Genomic DNA, 18,955 nt, shown 5'->3' with positions numbered 1-18,955 from the left:
TAATTATGCACCCCTATGTTTATAGAAGCAGTATTTACAGTAGCCAAGACATGGAAACACCTAAATGCCCATCAACAGATAAATAAGGTATGGTGCATACACACAATGGAATATTACTCAGCCATAGAAAAGAATGAAAGAATGCCATTTGCAGCTACATGGATGGACCTGGAGATTATCATACTAAATGAAGTAAGTCAGAAAGAGATAGACAAATACCATATCACTTAATATGTGGAATCTAAAATATGACACAAATGAACTTATCTATGAAACAGGAACAGACTCACAGACATAGAGAACAGACTTGTGGTTGCCAAGGGGTTGGGGGAGGCTTGGATTGGGAGTTTGGGACTAGCAGATGCAAACTATTATATGTGTTAGTTGTACTCAGTCATGTCTGACTGTTTGCAACCCCATGAACTGTAGCCTGCCAGGCTCTTCTGTCCATAGCATTCTCCAGCAAGAATGCTGGAGAGGGTTGCCATTTCCTTCTCCAGGGGATCTTCCCGACCCAGGGATTGAACCTGGGTCTCCCGTATTCCAGGCAGATTCTTTACCATCTAAGCCACTAGGGAAGGCCCAAACTATTGTATACAGAATGTATAAACAGCATTGTATATCATAGGTGACTATATTCAGTATCCTGTAATAAATTACAGTGGAAAAGTATGAAATAAAAGTTCTCTGGAAGGATACATCCCCACCCAAACCTGCCTAGGTGTCTACAGATAAGGTGGCTACACATAAGTTCACAATCCAAAATTTTAGAACATGTAAGGAAATAACCTACCAAATAAGAGAGTCCAGACACACATGCAAACTCACATACAAAGCAGTAGTAGATTTCTAAGAATTTAGGATAACTGAATATTAGAAAGCATTTGTAAGCAAGCATGTGTATAATGATTAAAGACATGAAATAAGAAATAAAAACTCTGAGAAATATATTCTGAAAAAGGAACAGGAAGGTTTTAATCAGAACCATACAGAAGTTCTAGACATGAAAAGCACCATCACTGAAATTTACAACCAATGGACACGTTAAAGACCATATTGGACACAGAGACTTATAAACAGGAAATTTCTCAGAAAGAAGCACAGAGAGATATGAGATGGGAAATAAGAAACAGTTAAAAAGACATGGAGTCTAGAATAAGAGGATCAAATATATATCTATTGTGTGTTCCTGAAGGGAAAATAGAGCAAATTTGGGAGACATAGTATTCAAAGGGAAAATGTGTGATGATTTTCCAGAATTTATGAAAAAGATGAACCTTCAGATTTAGGAAGCCCAGAAAAGTCACAGGCAAGATTATAAATTTCAAACTAAATACGTCATAGTGAAGCTTGAAAACACAAAAAGCAAAGGAGAGACCGCAAAACCAACAAGAGAATAAAAGACAAAAAGAATGATAAATACATTGATAAAAGTTTTTTCAAAGAAATACAGAAGCCAGGAAATAGAAAAACAGTGTTTTTCAAAGAGTTTAATTCTTTACCGAGTTAAACAGTAATTTAAAAGAATAAAGTAAAGGAATTTCAGGTAAGTTTACCAGTGAAATGTACTTGCTGAAAGAACTTCTAAAGGATCTACTTGAAGAAGGAAGAGTGAAATGGCAGAAAGATGGAAAGCAAAGACATTAACAATCGGTTAAATCTAAAACAGCATGGACTCTATCCAGCAATAATAAAACAGCAATTAGGAGATATAAGATGCTGAATGAAAAGAATATGTATGACACAAAGGGATTAGAACAATCCAATGTTTTGAATATATCTGCAGGATAATAGAAATATTAATTTAACACTAGACTAGTTAAGTATGTAAGTTAAAAAAAAGAATAGAAAGAAAATATCCATTTCTAAATCAGTAGAGGGGAAAGGTAACAAAGTTCTATTAGTTTAATAGATAATATTTTTTTTTTAAAGATGATATTAGAAAAAAGTAGGGTGGTTAGGACAAATTAAGATAGTGGAAATAAACTCAAGATTTGAGTATCACAAAAAATGTAAGTAGTCTAAAGTTTAAAATCTGCCCACAAACAACAACAAAAGAAAGGCCAAACAAAAAAACACATGTGAACTAAATAGATTTACTGAAAAATTCTATGTAACTTTCAAGTAACAGTTCCAATTGTGTATCCCAGAGGATGTGAAATGAGGGAATTATTCTAAGGCTGGTATAATCTTAGTATAATTGATAACACATCCAGACAAGGCCAGTGACAGATTGGAGAATTTTAAGCCAGTCTCACTTCCTACATGTGAATGTTAAATCCTAAATAGCATTAACAAATCAAATCAAGCAGTTTATTAAAATAGTATGACAAGGTGGGATTGTCCTAGGAGTAAAAGGTTGGTGGAAGGGTAGAAAATCTGTTAATACATTTAGCCACATTAAAGAATTAAAGGAGAAAAAATTTCAATTGATGCAGAAAAAGTTTTTGATAACATTAAGCATCTATTTATGATAGATCTTTGCAAAAAAATAGGACATTTCCTCTGTATCTCCCCAAGTACTAAAAATTAAATATTTTTAATGGCAAAATGTTAGAAGCACTCCCTCTAAAGTCAGGAAAAAAAAGACAAAAATGCCTGTTATCTATCTATCATTATCTCTTCTAGGAAGTGAATTCTAAATCTTGTTAAATGTACATTCCACACCTCCAAGTGGAGCACTGAAATGTCTTCTGATTAATTCATACGTGTTAAAATTGTCTCTCTACTTTGAAAATAAGCTCCTTGAGGGTTCCCATGCATCATACTACTTTTGTATCTTCTATAACATTTCAGTCCTATATTCAGTTGTATCAGGCGTGTAATAAATACATTTGATTGAATGACATCAAGAAATCCCCCTTGATTTTAAAAATAACTTTTCATTTTTCTAATTACAGAAGTAATGCATATACATTGTAGGGAATTTGGACAGCTCAGAATATATAAAGAAGAAATTAAAAATAATCCCAAACTCTTTTGCCAGAGAAAAACATTATTGATGTTTTGGATGATTTTCCATCTTCTGTGTACATTTTAACACGTAGGTGAAGCTCATACTCTTTTAGGTAAAATTTTGTACCTCACTATTTTCTCTCTATAAGGACTTCCCAGGTGACTCAGTGGTAAAGAATCCACCTGGCAATGCAGGAGATAAGGGTTTGATCCCTGAGTGGGGAAGATCCCCTGGAGGAGGAAATGGCTGCTCACTCCAGTATTCTTGCCTGGAGAATCCCATGAACAGAGAAGCCTGGTGGGCCATAGTCCATGGGGGTCGCCAAGAGTCAGACATGACTTAGCAGCTAAACAACAATAACAACATTTTCTCCCTATAGAAGCATAATTTTAAGGGGTGTATTGTTTTTCAGTCACTAAGTCATGTCTGACTCTTTGCAACACCATGGACTGTAGCATGCGAGGCTCCTCTGTGCATGAGATTCTCCAGGCAAGAATACTGGAGTGGGTAGCTATTCCCTTCCCCAGAGGAAAATGAAGGTGAAATCTTTACAGTCTGAGCTACCAAGGAAGCCCATTTAAATAATTCCATGATATTTAATAAAATTTACTTAAACATTTCTTTATTCAATTATTGTCATTTCTGTAAATGGTGATATTTTTTCACATACATAATTTTTTCTGCATTTTAGATTATTTTCTTAAGATTGACCATTACAGGGTTGGAGATAATTTGTTTCCTCCAAATATTACTTGCAGTTCTCAAGATATACTGTATCTTTTTTTTTTAACTGTATATTTTTTGATAGGGTCCCTCTGTCCTCCCCTCTAGTCTCTGGTTTAACTACAGTGGAAAAGCTAGAGACAGGGAAGAAGAAAATAAATACATGAAAAGTGGACTATTTTAGGTAGAAGGCCAGAGCCAAGGACGCCGTTAGGTGAATTTCTCCTCTTGCCTGACCACTGTCATGAACCCACCCCTCTGTCCAGCATCCCATCCTCCCTCTTCTAGCCTCTCATTTCTCCAGAAAACCACCTGAGAACAGGGAATTCTTACCATAATATTTCTAAGTTCTTATACTTTGTCTCTGTATAAGCCAGTTTGGGTTGCTGCTTCTTTTCGGTTGATGCTTGCCTGTTTACGTTAGAAACAGTCTGAGAGCCTTTCTGGCTATGGGATGCGTGTTTCTTGGTAAGTTCATGAAGGTAGCTCAAGTGCATATCGGATAGAGTGTCAATGTGTAGCTGCTGGTAGGAAAACCTTTTCTCTTCTTGGTCGTTGTGTCCTCTTTCTCTATTAGCGTTCATCACTGGGTAATAGCCGGCAGGATTTTTATATAATACTTTGTTAGAAACCTGGTGTGGTGGAGCAAATTGACTGGAGGTTACTGTGGGATCCTGGCTTCTCAGTACACTTGAGTATTGTAAATCATCGTTGGTGGTATTCATAATCACAACTGTTTCCTGTGTTACGTCAGTATCAATAGACTTATCTGGGTTTTGCTGATGTCTGGGAGTGTTATTCTGGTTTCCTTGACTGACAACCAGCTCTTCAGTCACCAAAGACTTCGGGCCATGCCGGTGTTTATGCTGTTTTCGAATCTTGTGCTTGGCTGGTCTTCTGGAAGGTTGCTGGCCATTGGTTGTTTCTGAAGATTGACCTCTGAGTCCATTGCTTGACTTTTCATGTTCATATTGAGACCAGTGTTCCTGGTAATCCTAAAAAGATATTTTTTGTTAATGTAAAGTTAAAAGACTGAATTTAATGTAAAGTTAAAAGACAAAAATTTTAGTGTTTCTCAAACTGGGAGTTTTGAGACTTCTAGAAAGGTGATCATGGGATTGAAAGGACATAAAGAAAGAGAACACAGGGGGCTTTCCTCATTTCAGGTAATGAGAGGGTGATTAGCTGGGTGCTTCCTCTTGGCAATTTCAGATTATGAATTTTCTAGGAAAAAAAAAAAGCTTAGAAAGGGCATTATATTAAGGGCAAGTCTTTGACTTAAAATGTTGTAAAATGAAGTTTTACCACATAGGGGGAGAAAGCAGCTTTTTCTCTAAAGAGCTGCATACAGAGGAAGTGCAAATCAGCATCAAAATACGCACATTTGTCTTAACTAAGAAAAATATTAAAAATCTCAACCAGAAAGAACATCAATGATCTACTTTACCCACTAAATACAAGTTTAGTATGAAATACAATTCACATTATCAGATCTTAGTCATGTAGGTCAGAAGCCAGAAATGACCTCTTCACCAGATGAAACAAATTAGATTTTATTCAGAGGATTATAAAAGAGTCTGCATGGTGATGGGACATCTGTGAAACCACAAGGGTTGTTTTGCTTCTGTTCCTTAATATAGCCTGTACTTAGGCAATCAAACATCTGGGGGAAATATTTCAATTTCAGAACAGTCTTTATGCTTTCCAAAGTCTTGTAACAACACAATGTACTCCTGGTATAATAGATACACTATGTAACTATATTGCACTAAGCCATTTAGACATATTTCCCAAGGAATAAAGCACTCATTACTTTGTGAAAAACTAGCTGAGTTAAGAGGCCTCTGGAAAGAATGATTATATGCTTACTGAAAACAGTCAGAGGACCATATGCCCCCATGTGCTGTGTAACTGCAACATATTTCTTCCTATCTGAACACACATATAAAAAGCCTCTGTGGCCTGTATCTATGCAAGGTTAATCGAAAAAGCGCAAGTTACACAGATTGTTCAGGAAAAAAAAAACCTTGAAATGAATAAATCATGTTTTTGCTCAAATTGTTTGTTTTAGGGATATTTCACTTTTTTGATGTAATTGCTAAGACTCCTGTAAAATATACTACTACTGTATAATACTACTCTTGTATAATATCATTTAGTGCCATTCTATTTCTCATGATATCTCATTATAATAAGGTTGAGATTATTGAATTTAAAATAGTAATATACAATATTCTTATATCAGATTTTCATGTAAGAGTGACTTATAATTTGAAATTTAGAGTACGTTCTCCTTAGATTTTGAACTTTCTGGAAGATTGTTCTGATTAGCTCCTTAAAGTTTTTACCTGCAGTGTCCAAAAAAGAAAAACTTCCTTCTCTGTATTTCAGTTGAAAGGGTCCTTCCTTCCATGCAGTATACTGAGCTGCATGGACACAATGTGGGCAAGAAGGCTCTGCCAGTGCACAGCCTAAGAACAGCCTTGCTTGTAATGCATCCAGAAGAAAATTATTTTACACTCGTACAGGTGTGTTCATGAAACACAGTGACTCTTTTTATGGCTATTATCACTGTTCTTGAAGATCAGTAAAGATCCACTTTTGTGATGATCTGTAGATATTTACTGATGCTAATGTTATTCTTTTCAGTATTTGTTTAGCCTTTTTTGTTGACATTTAATGTTGTGTCAATTTCTGCTGCACAGCAAAATGACTCATATACCTATATACATGCTTTTAAATATCCTTTTCCATTCTGGTTTATCACAAGAATATAGTTACCTGTACTATACAGTGTAAGACCTTGCTGTTTATCCACCCTATCTATGACAGTTTGCATCTGCTAATCCCAGATTCCCCAGCCATCCCTCCACTCCTCCTCCCTCTTGGCAACCTCAAGTCTGTTCTCTGTGTCTGTGAGTCTGTTTCTGTTTCATAGATTAGTTCATTTGTGACATATTTTAAATTCCACATGTGACTGGTATCAGATGGTATCTGTCTTCCTGACTTCACTTAGTATGCTAATCTCTAGGTCCATCCATGTTTGTTCAGCTTTTTAACTGCTGGAAAAATAAGTGACCAGGAGTTCTTCTTCTGCTACCATCTGACTGTGCTTGGTCCAGTTCTCTCTCTCATTTCCACCAATGAGAAATGGCCCGAAGTCATTCCACCAATGAGTACCAGACCCGAAGTCTTGGCCTACCACTTGGCCTTAATCATGTTAAACCTTTTCTGCTGACACTTCAGACGACAGCTGTGCTCTTCACGGGGCGCTCTGTCAACAAGGCCAGGGCTCATCATTTCGTGAGAAACTTCAGTTGTCTCAAGTGTTAAATCTGCTATTCACGTAAATGTGAGTGCCCAGGCATGGCATTTCAGTCTCCGTAAAGAAAGACATTTATGGGCTGGATGTGATTTGCCTCACCTTCCGAGCAGCCTACTTGAAATCTGAGGTTTACTAGAGATGTATTACCTACAATTGAGGCATCAGGTGTCACTCTTTAGGGCAAGACCTGAGTTCCCTGAAGTTAATATACAAAGCCATTCTCGGGCTATTTAATCTCCATCAGCACTGAAATCCTCTACTGCATCCCCCTCTCCCTGGGATTCTTTTGTCACCAACACTCACAATCAGTCCAGACTACAATGCACTCAGAATAACTGCTTAATGGCAGTAGGTTTTTCCAGCACACACACAGCAGAGTCCTGTGGCTGGGACATTAGCACCAGAGTCTCCTGATGCCTGATGCTACGATGATAGCTTCTTAGTAAGATCTGTACTCAGTTTTTAATGCTCCTCCGTATTGTGCCATCCAAGGGAAGTTTGCCACCAACCCTGAGAAGGGCAGCAGCTGACTGTCTTTTTCATGACTTTCCGGTTTACATGACATAAGCAGAGGGGAGAATGCACACTTCGACCTCAGCAAAAGCGGAATGTTCATCTGCTTTAAAACAAAAGCCATTCTTATTCTCAACCACCCTGATCAACCCTAGAGTCCTGAGGGCTATGCCTGGACTCCAAGATTAGCTCTGAAGTTTGTGTTGTCTTTTTTATTATTTTGTTTTTAATTGGAGGATAATTGCTTTACAATGTTGTGTTGGTTTCTGCTGTACAGCATCGCAAATCAATCATAACTATACATATGTATGTCACCTCCCTCCCACCCACCCCTCATCCTGCCCCTCTCGGTCGTCACAGAGCACCAGACTGGGTTCCCTGTGCTCGGTAGTAGCTTCCCACTAGCTATCTACTTTACACAGGGTAGTCTGTAAATGTCAATGCTACTTTCTCAATTTGTTCCACCCTCTCCTTCCCCCACTGTGGCCACAGGTCCATTCTCTACATCTCTTCTCCAAGTGTGCTGTGTTTCTTAACAACAAAACACATATTCTTTGAGTCTGGGTTATACATTCCATCCAATAATATTAATAAAATTTAGAGAAGACATTAACTGGCTCAAATTTTTTGTGTTTGGATGAATAAATGCATCATAGTTCTGCTGAAAGCATTGGAGGCAAAACCCGATGAATAGCTCTTTGGAAAGGTGGAAAGATAACTTAGGATGGGATTACGAGAACTTTGACGTTAACAAGTCAAAGATGCTACATATCTTTCACACTGTCATTTCTTATCTAGAGAGGCCAGAGTTATTTTATTTTAGAGAGAAGAAGGAAAACATCCTATTTCATCCCTTTGAAGCCTTCCTTAACTGGGGAACGTTTGTCTTTTCCTTTTGACCACATGCTTCTCTCCTGGGAAGGTTCTTCTGCAGGTGAAAGTGTGCCCTCTTACACTGGCCCCCTGGGCTCCGACTCTTGGCTAAGTATTCTGTACATTTCTGAGTACACAACAGAAATGGGATCTGGAAAAGATTCACAGGAGAGCACAAAACAATTCAGGACAATAGAACCTCATGGACAGGTAAAGGACGATGGATTACTCGAGATAAAGATGTTAAGCATGGGTAAGGCCTTACACAGAAAATAATGAGAATGACCATCAGCTCTTGGTATTTTTAAAGTGAAAATACACAGGCTTAAATGGTCTCAGGGACCTTGTTTCCAGCATATCACCTTTCTTTTTCTGGTCCTATATCTCGAGTTTCTTATCCTTTCTAGCATGTGAAAGTGTTAGTCACTCAGTTGTGTCCAGCTCTTTGCGACCCCACAGACTATAGCCTGCCAGGCTCCTCTGTACATGGAATTCTCCATGCAAGAATACTGGAGTGGGTAGCCGTTCCCTTCTTCAGGGGACCTTCCCAACCCAGGAATCAAACCCAGGTCTCCTGAATTGTGGGCATATTCTTTACCATCTGATAAAGACCTTGTAAAGCCACCAGGGAAGCAAGCAAGTAAATGTTTAAAGCTCTTCTATTAAGAAAGAAAGAAAAAAAAAAGAAACAATTCCTTACTTGACCTCATTCTCTGGTTAAACTTCATTTCTTCAGTGGGGGTGGGGGATAAATTGGGATTGATGCATATACTACTATCTAGAAAACAGATGATTCTTTTTGAGAACCTACTGTATAGCACAGGGAACTCTACTCCATGCTCTGGGGTGACCTAAATGGGAAGGAAATCCCCCCAAGAAGGGGATATATGTACACAATAGCTGATTCACTTTGCTGTGCAGCAGGAACTAACACAACATTGTACAGTAACTATTGTTGTTGGTCAGTCACTAAGTCAAGCCCGACTCTCTGACCCCGTGGACTGTAGCACGCCAGGCTTCCTTGTCCTTCACCATCTCCCGGAGTTTGCTCAGACACGTCCATTGAGTTGGTGATGTTACCTAAACATTTCATCCTCTGCTGCCCTCTTCTCCTTTTGCCTTCAATCTTCCCAGCATCAGTGTCTTTTACGATGAGTCAGCTCTTCGTAACAGGTGGCCAGAGTACTGGAGCTTCAGCATCAGTCCTACCAATGAATATTCAGGGTTGATTCTTTTAGGATTGACTGGTTTGATCTTACAGTCCAAGGGACTCTCAAGAGTCTTCTCCGGCACCACAATTCAAAAGAATCAATTCTTCAGTGCTAAGCCTTCTTTATGGTCCGACTCTCACATCTGTACATGACTATTGGAAAAGCCAGAGCTTTGACTATACGGACCTTTGTCGGCAAAGTTGTCTACACTATTAAAAAAGCAACTACTCCAGTAAAAATTAAAAAACAAACAAAAAATCCCCAAACATCTCATCTTGTAATCCTTCACCAAGCATCTTAAACTGCAGGTTGGTCTTCATCTTCCCCGCTGTCATCCCGACCCCTGTACACTGCAGGTGGACCCTTACTCTCACCGCCCCAGGGAAACCGCTCTGCTCAGGCCACCAACCACCTCTTAGTTGCTAAATCCTATGGTACCACTTTCTTTAACTTTCTGTTTTTTCACACTTACACTATTATTTCAAACTTACAGGAAAAAAATGGCAAGAATAGCACAGAGAACTCCCAGATATATTCACTGATTCACTTTTTAACATTTTGGCACGTTTCATCATTCTCTCTCTCTGTAGATCACTCAGTCTCCATGTGTAGACAGACACACAAATACACATTCTGTCATTTAAACTGTTATTGCTGGTCCCATCATCACTTAGTTGGTCTGAATCATTTGAGACTTGCATCTGTGAGTTGGATACATTCCTCCCTTTTCGTGGCACAGGTGCACAGGCTTCTCACTGTGGTGGCTTCTCTTGCTGAGAAGCACAGGCTCTAGAAGTTTGGGCTTCAGTAGCTGCAGCTCCCGGGCTCAGGAACACAGGCTCAGTAGTTGTGGCACAAGTGTTTAGTTGCAAAAAATCTTTTAATTGACAGAGAGAGCCTTTCCTGGCCCCCGGCTAGCCTGCCCAGCCTCTGTCCCCTCCTCACACCTTTCCCCTTTAGTCACTGAACTCCAGGCAAAACTCTCAGGGCAGACTAGACTCCCCCCACTTTCATTCCTCTGCTCTCATCTGTCTGCTTGGCATGGCTCAGAGGGTAAAGCGTCTGTTTACAATGCGGGAGACCCGGGTTCAATCCCTGAGTTGGGAAGTTCCCCTGGAGAAGGAAATGGCAATCCAGTCCAGTACTATTGCCTGGAAAATCCCATGGACAGAGGAGCCTGGTAGGCTACAGTCCATGGGGTCACAAAAAGTCGGACACGACTAAGCGACTTCACTTTCACTTTCACTTCCAGGGTCAGCTTAGATGCCATGCCTTTTCGAGAGGCTTTTCCCATCTTTTTAGGGCAGAATTAGGTGCTCTTTTAGTTATACTGCATTTTATGCCGACTTTCATATCACTGAATTCTGATGACTACGTAACTGTTTTGAGCTCCTTAAGGGTAGGAACCATTTTTGAAAGGGTCTTTTTTTAAGTTTTATTTCTATTTTTTTCTGAAGAGTTTTAAAAAACCTATGTCTTTGGGGCCAGGCACCTAAAAGCTGCTGGTTGGAACACAGTAGGTATTCAATAATTATTTATTGTCTGAATTATTTTGATTTCACATAGAGGTATCTCTATGTTAGTAAGAGTTGCTCATGGTTAGAGTATGTTTACTAAAGGATGTGTAGATTCTTTGAAAGTCACCTTTTAAGAAAAAGATTTCAAATGAGGCCCATTTTCACTTAAGATTCAGTAAATGACCTATAAATGGTTTTCTAATCCACCACTGGGCTTCCTGGGTGGCACAGTGGTAAGAGATCCACCTGCCAAAGCAGGAGACGCAAGAGACGTGGGTTTGATCACTGGGTCAGGAAGATCCCCTGGAGAAGGAAATGGCAACCCACTCCGGTATTCTTGCCTGGAAAATCCCATGGACAGGGGAGCCTGGCAAAGAATGATACACGACTGAGTGACCGAGTACACCATTAAATATTGAGTATCAGCTTTGGGCAAAGCAATGTCCTAGGAAGTGGAGAGAAAAATTCATACAAAATTATGGGAATTATCAAGGAACTTAGAGAGTAGCTGGTACAAAAGAAACACAGCTAATGGGACAAAGGTCAAATGGGGTAAACCCTGAAGGAGTGGTCCTGACCACAGGCGTGACAGGATGCGGTGGGGGAGACAGGAGGAGGAGAGGAACCAGAACAAAGGCAATGGAGCTGGGTAATTGAAGAGAAGAAAGGCAGGCATCCTGGGGACCTTCCTGGCAGTCCAGTGGTTAAGACACTGCAGTTTCAATTCATGTTGCATGGTTTCAGTCCCTGGTCAGGGTACTAAGATCCCATATGCTGTGGGGCCAAAGGGAAAAAAAATAAGGAAGGCAGCCTGGAGGTTTGTACATTGAGTATCCAGTCAGCGTGTTGGGTGCAGCGGGCAGCTAGGAAATCCTTTCTGAATAAAGGGAAACATTCCTTGGGCCGCTCTGTGTAGCCATCTTTCTAGGTCCAACAATCTTTAGATGTTTCGCTTCTTACTGTCTTCACTCAGGAGTGGGTTAGAACCAAGTGAGTCTAGGACACTCAGAGATGAAACAGCTTTCTTCTGATTTTTCTCTTTACAAAGTTTTTTTGTTGTCTCTGCCTAGGGTCATGCCATGCATCAAGCACCCCAATTTTACCTTGATTCTTTTATCATTGGCTGAGATGCCTCCAATTTTTCATAGGGACAAGTGTGAAAACTAGAGGTTGTGAGACTCTTACATGCTTCAAGTGTGTTTTCCATAGTAATTTAAGTTCACTAGAGATAAAGGATCTTAGATTCATAGCATTTTGTAGCTGGGATGGCCCTTGTAGTTCATTTCTTTTTCTGCAACTCTGAAAGTAGCCTGGAGGCCACTGTGGTGGGAAAAAAAAAAGATGATTTGAGCTGTCTCTCTTCTCTAATGTTTCTGAAACTGGAATGAGCTCTCTTCTTCTTCCCGCCACCCTCCCCCCACCCCCCACCCCCACCCCCGCATTACCTAACACGTGGGATCGTAGTTCCCTGACCAGGGATTGAACCCATGCCCCCTACATTGAAAGCACAGAGTCTTAACCACTGTATCACCAGGGAAGTCCCAGGAATGAGCTTTATTCTTATTATTGCTTTTCCTTTGAACATGATTCTAACTAATGATGTCAACAGGCTCTGTAGGCTGGGTGATTTCAAAGGGCTTCTCCTTCTGAAAACGTTTGTTGCTTAGTCGTGTCTGACTCTTTCCAACCCAATGGACTGTAGCCTGCCAGGCTCCTCTGTCCATCAGGTTTCCCAGGCAAGAATACTAGAGTGGGTTGCCATTCCCTTCTCCAGGGGATCTTCCCAACCCAGGGATCGAACTGGGGTCTCCTGCATTGCAGGTGGCTTCTTTACTGTCTGAGCTACTAGGGAGGTCCAAGAGTCACTACTACACATAACGCTATATACTGGTTCAAGAAGAAATCAGCTGCTAGACCTTTTCTTGATTCTTCTAGAAAAACAGTCAGTGAGGACAGTTTTGTGAAAATCTTCCCTGAAACAATATTGTGATTTCAAAGTAGTAAACCCATGGCTCTCAAAGGGATGTCATCATGCTAAATTACTAGGTAATAGGCTGTCATGTTATGCCAGTGAGGGTTTATTGAGGCTCTGGGGTTTCCCATCCATTTTTAAGGACTGTGCCCCCCCATCACATAGGGATACTATGTGACTGATAACTCCAAAAGGAAATAGACCTTTTTTTTTTTTTTTTTTATCTTGCCATGCTGTGTGGCATGTGGGACCTTATTTCCTGACCAGGGATCAAACCCAGGCCCCCTGCAATGGAAGCATGGAGTCTAAATCACTAGAACACCAGGGAAGTCCCCAGGAAACAGACTTGGGAGCAGTATAGGATCAGACAGTGTTTTGGACCTGCCTGTATTGTTTCCAGGCCATTCCTCTGAATATCGGCAGAGTGATGTAATGATTTTCCTCTAGGAAGGAGAACTTTGGGAAAGTGGGTAGGGTTGGCTGGCTGAGCAAGTAATGGCCCATCTGGGCAGAAGTCGTCTTACCCATCAGAAGGTAGGTAACTATTCTCAGGCATAAGAATAAACCCTTAAGTGATAAGATGTCAGCCACAGACCATCACTTAGATCCAGCAGTAACTCTTGAAACACACTTAAAATTCAATCTAGCGAGTGACCTTTAGCTGTTGGGCTCTTTGATGCCATTTGTCTTCAGGGTCTATAGCGACATTTCCAGTCTCTCTGGCATTCTGAATAGACGTCTTGTCAGTTACTCTGACGGGGTAGGAGATCTGCAGGGGTAAAACATAGACAGCATGTTAACTGGATTCATTTTAGTCTGTACTCTCGAAAGAGGTCCTGCAGTGTTACGTTTTACCTATGGTTCATTTCAATCATTTATCTCAGGTAGCTTAGGTACCTGGATTATTTCCAAGGAAAATAGGAATAAACAATGTTTTCTCTTGTAGGGATGATGTGAGAATTGGTGTTTTGAAGTCAAATTTTGTTGTTGATGTTTAGTCTCTAAGTCATGTCCTACTCTTCTGCCACCCTATGGACTGTAGCCCACTAGGCTCCTCTGTCCATGGAATTCTCCAGGCAAGAACATTGGAGTGGCGAGGGGCCAGTGGCAGTGGGCCTGGAGTGAGCAGGGTTCGGCGGCCTCACCTATCCCCATTCAGAGGTGGCTATCGGTGGCGGCGGGCAGCGTGTCAGGCAGAGCGAGCCGTCACCAGGTGGGCAACAGGGGAATGTGGCTTAAGAAACTAATCACAGCCAAGTGCCTGTGCTTTGTTCTGCTGGCTGCAGATTTTGTGGAAACCCTGGTACAAATGGCATGTGTTCAGTGCGCAATAAAGAACTACTATCTTCAAATAGTAGTTCAGAATAGTGATGGTAGAATAAGCCCCCCTGTACCTTCTGTCTCTAGTCTGTCTGAGTCTTTACCAGCCCAGAGCACAGATGGCAGTGTTCCAGAAGCTCAGTCAGCGCTAGACTCTACATTTTCGTCCATGTAGCCAAGCCCTGTATCACATCAGTCACTTTTATCAGAATCTGTAGTGTCTTCCCCAAGTGGACAGTACATCTATGGACAAAGCAATACTGGAAACAGATGACCTGCAAACTTCAGTATCAGAAACAGCATAGCAGCCGTCTGAAGAGAAAACCAAGTCTCTTGAAAAACCAAAACAGAAAAAGAATCTCTGTTTCATGTGCAGGAAGAAAGTGGGACTTACTGGGTTTGAATGCCAGGTGTAAATGTTTACTGCAGTGTACACCATTACTCAGATGTGTACAACTGCTCTTACCATTAAAGACTGATGGCTGCTGAGAAAATCAGAAAAGAAAATCCAGTACTTGTTGGTGAAAAGATCCAGAAGATTTGAACTGCTGGGATACAAAATCCTTTGATTATCTGCAAACTAAAAACTGACGAGGTTTTTTTCCCCTAGTCCTTGGGAACGTAGAACAATGTATCTTGCATAGACCTTTAATCATGAATGTCATCAAAGAATAGATTTTTGTTTTTGTTTTGAAAATTACTCTGAACATTTGTTTCCAATGCAGTTTCTGTGGCTGAAACGACTTAAGTAAACTCTGCGAATATTATCCTTTTAAGATCATTTTAATTTTAGTTGAGTGCAGAGGGCTTTTATAAGAAATGTGGAAAAATTTTGGAGGGCTGTGATTTTCCCCAGTATTAAACATGCATGCTTTAATCTTGCAGTTTATTTTCTCATTGTGTATAGCTTTTCTCTGCAGCACAATTTCTGTCTTGATAATGCCCTTTAGGGCACAGCTAGTTATCAGTAACTGAATATATATTAATCATTATGGCTGCTTCTGATTTTCACTGACAAAGGTTATACATATGTTAGCATATAGTTTCTTTGCACCTAGTATTTACATCTGGATCATTTGTCACAGGAGAGCGTGTGTTGATACAATTTTAGTGAAGTTGCTCAGTTGTGTCTGACTCTTTGAGATCCCATGGACTGTAGCCTACCAGGCTCCTCCATCCATGGAATTTTCCAGGCAGGAATACTGGAGTGGGATGCCATTTCCTTCTCCAGGGGATCTTCCCGACCCAGGGATTGAACCCAGGTCTCCCGCATTGCAGGCAGACGCTTTACCCTCTGAGCCACCAGGGATGCAATTCTAAGTCTGTGTGTTTTTAAATTTTTTTGAGCGAGGGAAGGGAAAGCTGTATGCATTTCATTGCTGACTGCAGGTTTCTTTTAAGATTATGTTCATTGGCCTGTGTGTATACAATATAAAGAATGATCTGAAGTAATTAGCTGTATTTATATCTATCCACTGTCTTTGATTAAATAAAAAGGAAAACCATAAAAAAAAAAAAAACCCACTGGAGTGGGTTGCCATGCCTTCTTCCCGACCCAGGGATTGAACCCAGGTCTCCTGTGGCTCTTGAATTGCAGGCAGATTCCTTACCACTGAGCCACCAGGGAAAGCCCCTAGCTACCTGTTTTAAGTCGAGAAATTAGGTTGTCTTTGCGCTATATGGAATTCTAGCCACTGGGTAGCATTTCAGAGAACAGACTTAAAGTTCTGCAATCTTAAAGGTGGCAGAGATTCTGAAGATAATCCAGCACACCCTCTGGTGTTTCCATGCATCCCTGGTCGACCTTCCTCCCCTCACTGCCTAATCACATGCCCCTTCGACAAGCGGGAGAATCTGCTTGTCAGTATTTGTATAGATGGAGAGAGGAAGGCAGAGCAAGGTTGCTTGTGAATAGTCCCTTGCTGTGGGAGATCCAGTCCTTCCAACCACCCGCTGGAGTAATAAAATGTTAGATCTCTGAATCTCTGTTTCATTAATGATGAACATTCTTTTCCATCTTCGAGAAACCTAACTGCTATGAATGAAAGTGTTAGTCACTCAGTTGTGTCTGGCCCTTTCCCACCCCATGGACTGTAGCCCGCCAGGCTCCCCTGTCCATAGAATTCCCCAGGTAAGAATACTGGAGTGGAAAGCCATTTCCTTCTCCAGGGGATTGTCTCAATCCAGGGGTCGAACCCGGGTCTCCCAAATTGCAGGCAGATTCTTTACTGTCTGAGCCACCAGGGAAGCCCAGATTCTATTAGGCTGTTCCTTATAAGAGCAGTGATATGTTTGTAATTTCTATCCCTCTGCCCTTTGAAATAACACAGAATAACTCAATCCGTCTTTCAGAAAGTGCATTGGGGTTTAGGATCTGCATGGTTGCATTTAAATTCTCCCTGTGTGGCTGACTTTTACTTCATACTTACACAAGCAGACTAGTATTCAGTGCAGAAAGGCAAAAATACTTGTTAAATATTAACTAGTAAGCAGGCATCATTGACTCAATGGACATGAGTTTGAGTAAGTACTGGGAGATGGTGAAGGACAGGGGAGCCTGGCGTGCTGCAGTCCATGGGGTCGCAGAGAGTCAGACACGACCGAGCGACTGAACAACAAAGCATTTGTCGGTGATGATAACCTCACTCCTTATTCAAGGTAGCTTCTCTGGCACAAGAAAGACAATTTGTTTTTTGTTTGTTTGTTTGGGGTGCAGCCCTCTATCTGAATGCCTCCTGATCACAACTGCCCAACTCAAATAGTGTGAAAGTTTCCATGTTTAAAAGGTTGATCTGTAAAAAGGGAAAAAAATGAAAGTAAAACTTTTTTCATGTTTGAATTCTCACTGCTAATACAGGAACACAATGTACTGTTGGATCATGGAGGGTTTTTTTTTTTATTACAAATGGAAGTAATCAATAGGTTTTGAGTAATTACCTACTCTGCAAGTGGAAAACTTCATGATACCATGCAACAGTTGAACTTGTGCTAAGATGGGAAGTTTGGAGTTAAATGCTATAATAGAGCTCAAGGTCAGGAGCCGCTTTCTCGTGTTTCCATCTCTCAGCCCTTCACTGTTTCCAGAAACCCAGGATGACAATAAAAGTATTAAGATTTTGCAACTTTTGTCATTTTTTTTTTTTTAACTTTACATAATTGTATTAGTTTTGCCAAATATCAAAATGAATCCGCCACAGGTCATTGTTTTCTGTAAGGCTTCAATCCCTTACTGCCGTGATGTGAAACAAAAACACAACTCATTTGAAAGAGAGATCAACTCTGTCCTGGAGGAGAAATGACAGTAGGGACGGGGGGGAGGGGGGGGAATCTAAATAGGCTGCCTAAGCAGGCGAGGAAATAATCCTGTTTTCAATCTCAAACACGCAATGTCTTGGACAAGCTGGAGCCTGGGAGAAGCTGGGTTTATTCCTAGATCTGCCACGAGGAGATTTGATGCCCTAGCTTTTGTAAAGGGGACTTCGTTAATTTGGTTTTTCACTGGTGATATTATTTGATAAACAACCATGGGGTCCCTTAATGGAGCTCTGATAAAAAGTTTATAGGTGAAAAAATATAAAGGCATTGTTCTACACTGCCTTCCCCAGAGAATGTAAGATGTACAGTATTTCCATCCACAGGCTGTTTTGGTAGAACTCGGTGTGTGAATCCCCCCAGTGAGTCTCTGGGTGGATAAAGCATACTTCTACATTATCTCTTTGAAAGTGGAATGGGACACAACCTCTGCTAGCTATTTCTTTTTTTTTCCCCTTGGTGAGCCATTCTATTAATACCAATCAAATCGAGAAAATGATCAAATGAAATTGCATTTTGAGCATCATAAGCTGTGTAATGTCTATTCTGTTAAATTGGGACCTATAATTGCTTCTCTACTGAAAAGATACAACAAAGACAGCAATCATGCTATGTCATTATCCCGGACTAGAAAACCGGCCTTTGCTGGGAGGACTTCAAAGGCCTGTGGTTCTCGAATTGCATTTGGCTGCTATTGTTGAAGCTCGGGCAATCTTGATTAGGTGTTTACACTGAGGTAAGGCGCAGAGCAGAGCGCCTGAGTGCCTGGGTCTAGAGCCATTAAAAAATTGTACATTATGTTCCTGGCTTTGAAGTGAGGGTTTGTATGTAGGAGAGCAACTCAGATTGAGTACAGCTGAGCTAGATTGGGCTGGCTACTTCTGTCTCAAAGAAACTCATCAGGTTCTTAGGGAATCGGCACCACAAAACAAGTTGATGCTTTACCGAGAGCCCTATGTGGATCCGCGTGTACCCACAGAGACACACACTGAAACATGTTTAAATACAATATCACTGTGAGGTCCTGCAGTCGCTGAAGGTTTGGGTCCTTTTTTCCCCTTTCCGTTATATTCTGTTAATAACCTTGTGTTTAGTTGTTGTGGGGGAGTCTCGTGTGAATTTATTAGGTTCCCTGTTATTCTCATTCCTTGATGGTATTTATGATATATGACAAGCATATATCCAGATTAAAATCGGCCAGAGGGTCCTATTTTTCCAAAGTTGCTGTTTGCT

The 18,955-nt window shown here is 40.7% G+C and overlaps 1 protein-coding gene and 1 pseudogene across 3 annotated transcripts in view; one reads left to right on the top strand and one right to left on the bottom strand.

Annotated features, from left to right (window-relative positions):
- JHY (junctional cadherin complex regulator) overlaps positions 1–18,955 on the bottom strand; it is an 80,224-nt gene that overhangs the window by 19,657 nt on the left and 41,612 nt on the right. For 2 of the 3 annotated variants that reach the window (XM_055548423.1, XM_055548424.1), the window contains exons 3-4: positions 13,746–13,859; positions 4,013–4,674 (exon numbers count right to left, since the gene is read on the bottom strand). In XM_055548423.1, the coding sequence (XP_055404398.1) occupies positions 4,013–4,674; positions 13,746–13,859 (776 nt within the window). The remainder of the gene's footprint in view (positions 1–4,012; positions 4,675–13,745; positions 13,860–18,955) is intronic. The other variant, XM_055548425.1, reaches the window with a different exon arrangement.
- LOC129628668 (AN1-type zinc finger protein 6-like) lies at positions 13,884–14,954 on the top strand (annotated as a pseudogene).

The sequence above is a fragment of the Bubalus kerabau genome, chromosome 15 (genome assembly GCF_029407905.1).
Source record: "Bubalus kerabau isolate K-KA32 ecotype Philippines breed swamp buffalo chromosome 15, PCC_UOA_SB_1v2, whole genome shotgun sequence".
NCBI lineage: Eukaryota > Metazoa > Chordata > Mammalia > Artiodactyla > Bovidae > Bubalus > Bubalus kerabau.
Note: the sequence above shows the minus strand (reverse complement) of the source record. Positions and strands in the feature narration are given on the sequence as shown.